The 5,939-nt window shown below is 38.1% G+C and overlaps 1 protein-coding gene across 1 annotated transcript; it reads left to right on the top strand.

The window, feature by feature from the left end:
* Positions 1-292: 292 nt before the first annotated feature.
* LOC139854315 (uncharacterized) lies at positions 293-2,299 on the top strand. The gene is made up of 4 exons (XM_071843626.1): positions 293-903; positions 1,078-2,020; positions 2,062-2,072; positions 2,212-2,299. Exons 1-4 carry the CDS (start codon positions 293-295, stop codon positions 2,297-2,299), a joined length of 1,653 nt encoding a protein of 550 aa, XP_071699727.1.
* The last annotated feature ends 3,640 nt before the right edge of the window (positions 2,300-5,939 follow it).

The raw sequence follows: 5,939 nt of genomic DNA, 5'->3' as shown, positions 1-5,939 counted from the left end.
AAACATTTTGAAATAGATACAATCATATAAAGTATTTAATCTAATATTTTATTTACGTTTCAAGTTATAATATATATACACATATACATATATAATCATATTCATTTAATGGTTCGTGAATCGTTGGAACTTGGTCGAGGTTGAATGAATGTATGAACATAGTTTAAAATTCTTGAAATTTAACTTAACAAATATTGCTTATCGTGTCGGAAACATATAAAGATTAAAGTTTAAATTTGGTTGGAAATTTCCGGGTTGTCACAAAGAAGGCGAAACATCTCAAGCCGCGAAAATGCAAACTGCGCAGACATTCTTGGCAGATATGTTCAAAAAATTAGCACCAACAGATATGCAACACAAGTTTGACCAACCAGATGTCATTCAACAAATGATTGAGAAATACTGCGCAGACTATAAAGAAACGCAGCCAAAGAAGGCAGCTGAAATAACCTCCGCAATAGATAAATTTGTGGAGCACATATCTGATTACCCGATTACTACGCCACCCATCGTGCCCACAACTTTGGGTGTATATTCAGGGTTAACAGATCCACTCGATTTTCTACATAGATTTGAAGGAGTTGTAAGCACGTATAATTGGGATGAGCCAGTTGCGTGTCGCGTATTCCCAATGGTGCTACAAGGCTTAGCGCGTGAATGGATTCATAATTTAAGCGCAAGAAGAATTATGGGGTTTGTGGACGTAAGAGAAAAATTTCTTTTACAGTTTCAAAATTTGCTACCGCAGAAAAAGACGCATATTGAATGCCATGATATCAAGCAAGGCTTCAAAGAGACGTTGGGAACTTTGTTGACAAGATACATTTATGAATGTCAGAAGATCCCAAGCCTCAACGAAGATCAGAAAATCTCTGGATTTGTACATGCGATAAATCCGCAGAGGCATCCAACCCTTGTGCGTCGTTTACGTAGAGATGTACCGCGTAATTTTGCCTAAGTCATGCAAGAAACATATGACTATATCCGTTGTGGTGAAGACAACAATATAGTGCAAAACTGCGGGTGGGGCAAAGACAGGAGTTAGCGTGATGATAACGATACGTACCGTGATGGTAGTGGAGATGGGTATCGTGATTATAACCGCGGACCTGGACGGCAGCGAAGAAATAATAATGGTGGAAATTGGCGCAATGATCGACCGCGCAACAATGGAGAAAGTGGCAATCAAGGCTATAACAACCGTGACAGGAATTATACGCGAAAGTGGAATAATGATTCCTTTACCATAATACAAACATTGTCAAAAACGCCAAAAGAAATACTTTTAAAAGAGCGTGTTGCTAAGGCATTTCCAGACCCTCCGCAATTGAGCGATAATAATAGGCGCGATAAATCTAAATTTTGTATTTTTCACGATGACTATGGTCATGACACAAATCGATGTCGCGACCTTGTTGAGCTAATTGCGGATGTGGTTGCACAAGGGAAATTGAATCATCTCTTACTTAGCAAGGAAATAAGCACAACAAATGCAATGGCGGTACCTGCATTAGCAACCACGCAAAAAACACCAAATGTCAATACGGTGGTGCAACAAGAGCGTAAAGCACCCGCGGTCAAGAACTTGGGTGCAAAGGTGGTGGGCAGCAAGGATAGTTTGCAACAAATTCACGTAATTAATATGGTGACTATTGAGGATAATGTGCAAAAGCATAAACCTTGTGCAAGTTATGAAAAATGGCAGTTTGAACCAATCACTTTTATGACAATAAAAGATTGCGGATTGTTGGAGGAGGCAATAGTGATATCATGCAGGATTGCGGAAGCTAATATTCAAGTCATGAAAGTACATGTCGACACTGGTAGTAGTGTTGATGTTATGTACAATCAATGTTTCCGCAAGCTGCTAAAGGATATTCAATCCAAGCTTAAGTCAACCGCAATGTCTTTATCAGGTTTTTCAGGGGAATCCGCGTGGTCTATAGGGCAATTGGAATTAGAGGTTGAAATCATGGATGAGCAAAATGCAATGCTAATGCGTAAAGCTTTGTTGAATCCTGTATGTTATGAATACTGAATCGCGTTACAATATTCTTCTAGGACGCACAGCTGTATGTAAGCTGGGTATTGTTCCTTCGACAATTCATGGCATGGTAAAATTCGCAACTTCTAAAGGTATTGCGACAGTTACATCTGCGGTTCCAGAACCACTATGTGTGTTTGTAATGGTGAATGACAATGTTGGAACAGAGGGCCATGGAGTAATTACAAACGCAGACGTTATGGTGATAAATTGATCTTGAAAGTGAAAGATGGAAGTTCAGATGAGATTTTCTAATGCAATATCGGTAGTGCGAGTGTTTCTAAAAACTATATTGTTTAGAGTTGGATATGGTGAAAGCATTTAGCAAATGTATATTGCTTTTTAAATGCAACAATGTGAATAAATAAAGAAAGTGTTTTGTTTCTGTTATAACATCATCATACGCGGACAAAATTATACTATGAAAATTATGGTAATGATGCATATCACATGACAAGTCATACATGTTATATATTTTTAACAAATATGGCATAAAGTGATGGAAAAGCCCACTTATTGCAGAATAATGATAAAATTCAGAATGTAATAGATCTTATACGAAATAGCCATTGCAATATCGCATTCGTTATGTTGTGCGAAATGGAATGATGATAGAAAATGTAAACTTGTGCGAAAGTTGTTGACTGGAAATGCTATGTAAGTAACAAACTCGCAATTGTGTAAGTGATGGTAAAGCCCACTTGTTGTTTCATATAAATAATTGAAAAGTGTATGCGAAAAGGTGGATATTTGTAATTTTTCCCAAGGTATTTGACTTAGAAATACTTGGATGCTTCGCATAAAACACATATTTGCCTAAGGATCGTTTTGGCGGACTTAGAAGATTCATAATGTGCATGCTGCACGCGGATACAGGTTGTTTCGCATAAAGTAATTGCTCATTATGTGCACAATAATAAGTAATGAAATTGCAAAGGTCAACGCTAGTAATTATAAATATTATAAATTACTTAAGCGCTATAAAACTGTACAGTTGCAACTGATATAAAATTTTACTATTGATAAACCGCGTAAAAGTGCGGTTATGTGTTACAAAATAAAACGCAAACTTAATTTCGGAATAACTACAACTTTACAATTTCAGTTCTACAATGTCCTTAAAAGTGACATATTCTTGTTGGCTCAACGCGACAAGATTCGGAATGTCAATATGTTCTATTGCCTTCCCGGTTTCTGCGTAAACATCGTTGGCAATTTCTATGTCACAGACCTCCTTTTCAATAACTTCTGGGTATGACGCGCCAATACCATACGCAGTCGAAATTAATGCTAAAAATTCACAACGTTCGCAGAGTTTTACCGCGTTATGATATGCTTGAAACTTTTCAGTAACTGGCTTGGAGTCCATAATTTTATGGCTAAGATCAGGAAGGTAAGCAATAAGCTGCTTAAATTGATCGTCTGTGGTTGAAAGCTGCTGTTGAGACTCTGCGGCAGTAATGAGCATAGTCACTTGAGCTTCGGCTGATTTAAGCGCGGTTTACGTAATTTCAAGCTCCTTCTTCAGCTTCGCATTCTCTTTTTCAAGGCGAGAGGCTTTCTTGTTAGCTTGCTTAGCCGTGTTAGTTTGACTTTCAAGTTCAGCAACTAAGCTATCTCTGCGGTGAATATTGTCGACTAAGAAGCAGACTGCAGAGTATAAATTCTGCACCCTGGCACTCTCCATTGTTTCATCATCGACTTTTCGCAGCTCAGCACGAATATCTTCAGGGATCGCGAGACCAAGCTGTTTATTTTGTTCTGCGGCTGTCTCTCGATCGATATTCACATGTTCGAGGAGATGATCAAATCTCACGGATGTGATTAGACTCGCTGGGGCAAATATCTTGTCAAAAACGCCCACAGGTATTTTTTGCGAAATGTTGAACTGCGGACCCTCTTGAGAACTCTTGGTAAGATCGATAGGCTTTGCATGAAAATATTTGATAAAATTATTATTAAGCAAACGCAGTATGAATGCAAAGAATACGTAATAAAGCGCGCATAAATAGTTCGCATACCTTCTTCAGACTCCTCGTGAGTAGCGCGTTTAGCGCGTTTCTTGGATGATGTTGCTGGATTAGGTGCGGTGCTTTTGAGTTTCCCTTTTTCATGAATATCGGGAATAATATTCTCATTTATTAGTGGCTCTTTAATATCAGTGGCTTCATCGTTATCTTCTAGCGAGCGGCGGTATGAAGTAAATCCTTTAAAATCTTTTATGCGCATAAGATCCGCAAGAGGAATCTCTGCAAAAATAATGCAAAGGCGTTAAGAATGATAAATGTGTAAAAGTATGCGTGACATCACAAATAAATTGTAGAAACAATGAAAGCATACCTTCGCCGTTTGCATCCTTAAAGATACCTATTTGGTTAGGCCATAGCCAATGAGTAGAAATTCTGCCCACATGCAGAGGTACAATCCCATATGGGCGGATTTGTAGGCGTGCATTGGTAATTTGCTTCAAAGTTTCTTGTTGAAACTTATCAAGATCAACGCGATCTTTGCTGCTTTTAGCATATGTGGTTTCCCAGGTACCAACGTTTTGATACTCATAAAGGGCAGCAGTTTTAACAAAGAAGAAGGATTGTTGCCAATTGCCAACATTTTTTTTGGGAGTATCCATTACTCCATTACGGCACTTGAGAGTGAACCAACTGGCATCATGAAAAAGAATAGTAGAAAATTTGCGGAAAACATCTAGTGAGACTGGCCTGTTAAGAGCGTTGCAATACATCTCAAACAAAATAAGTTTCGCAACCGCATTGGGGTGAAATTACCCAAGACTTACTGCGTAGAACTGACACGCACTTAAGAAGAAATCAGTAAATGGGAGCCTAAGGTTACCTAAATATAATAAAGTTTCGTATATAGCAAAATAATCCTTTGGTGGATTATTAGCAGTGGCACCCGCTGTAGGTACAATAGGCTCAAATAACTCAAGCGTTGGGTAGTTGAGTTTGATTTGTGCAAGCTTTTCATCCGTAATAAGAGACTCAAAGTCGATAACAGATGGACCAGTAGCAGAGGGAGAAGGTGACGCATACATAATGAAGGTATAAGGTAAACGCTTTTGTGTAAGTACGCGAATGTAGAGTAAACACAGAAAGTTAGAAATTTATGTTGAAGCTTATAAGTGTAAATTTTTGAGAGAGAAAATGGCAAGGGAAAGTGAACTTTCAAATATGCGGTTATATCTTCTATTTATACTATCAAGATCGCAAAGTACCGTTTAAATGTAATCATCACGAATCAACGGCTACTAAAATGCGTAGGGATTTCAACGGTTGAAAATATAGCCGTTGGAATAAATAATACGATGCAGATGGATCATTTGGAAGATGTGCGTCACTACATATCAAAATATACCTATGCGAATATTTTATAAAGGATCATGTACACTGCAATTTTTATTTTTTAGGGTTTATTGTATTACATTTTCTACAAAAATGTAACACAATAAACTGGGGGGACTTGATCATATACATACATATGTATATGTATAATTTTAGTGTGAAGTGCTACTTAAAGGCAAAGACACGAAACTGATGAACCGCGGTAAATGTTAATGAATGCGGTGAGATTACGCAGAATATTAAAGAGTGCGCAGGATTCTCGCAGTACTTGTGATGAATGCCTAAGTGCGCACACATCTTACTTCCACGCAGATCTCAACCTATAAATAGGGAGCTTGGCCTCTCATTTTAGGTTGTTGATTTTGGAAGAATTGCTCTAGCCATATTGATCTCTCTCGTGAGTTTGCCCGAGACTTGATCTTTGTTGGTTAAGGTAATTTATGAAGACCGGGACATGGTTGTTGATCGTTTAGCACTTAACGAAATATGACAATAAGGTCTCAAAATCCTAATCGACATCCATTATACCCCCTCAT

The sequence above is a fragment of the Rutidosis leptorrhynchoides genome, chromosome 6, assembly GCF_046630445.1.
Source record: "Rutidosis leptorrhynchoides isolate AG116_Rl617_1_P2 chromosome 6, CSIRO_AGI_Rlap_v1, whole genome shotgun sequence".
Taxonomy (NCBI): Eukaryota; Viridiplantae; Streptophyta; class Magnoliopsida; order Asterales; family Asteraceae; genus Rutidosis; species Rutidosis leptorrhynchoides.
Note: the sequence above shows the minus strand (reverse complement) of the source record. Positions and strands in the feature narration are given on the sequence as shown.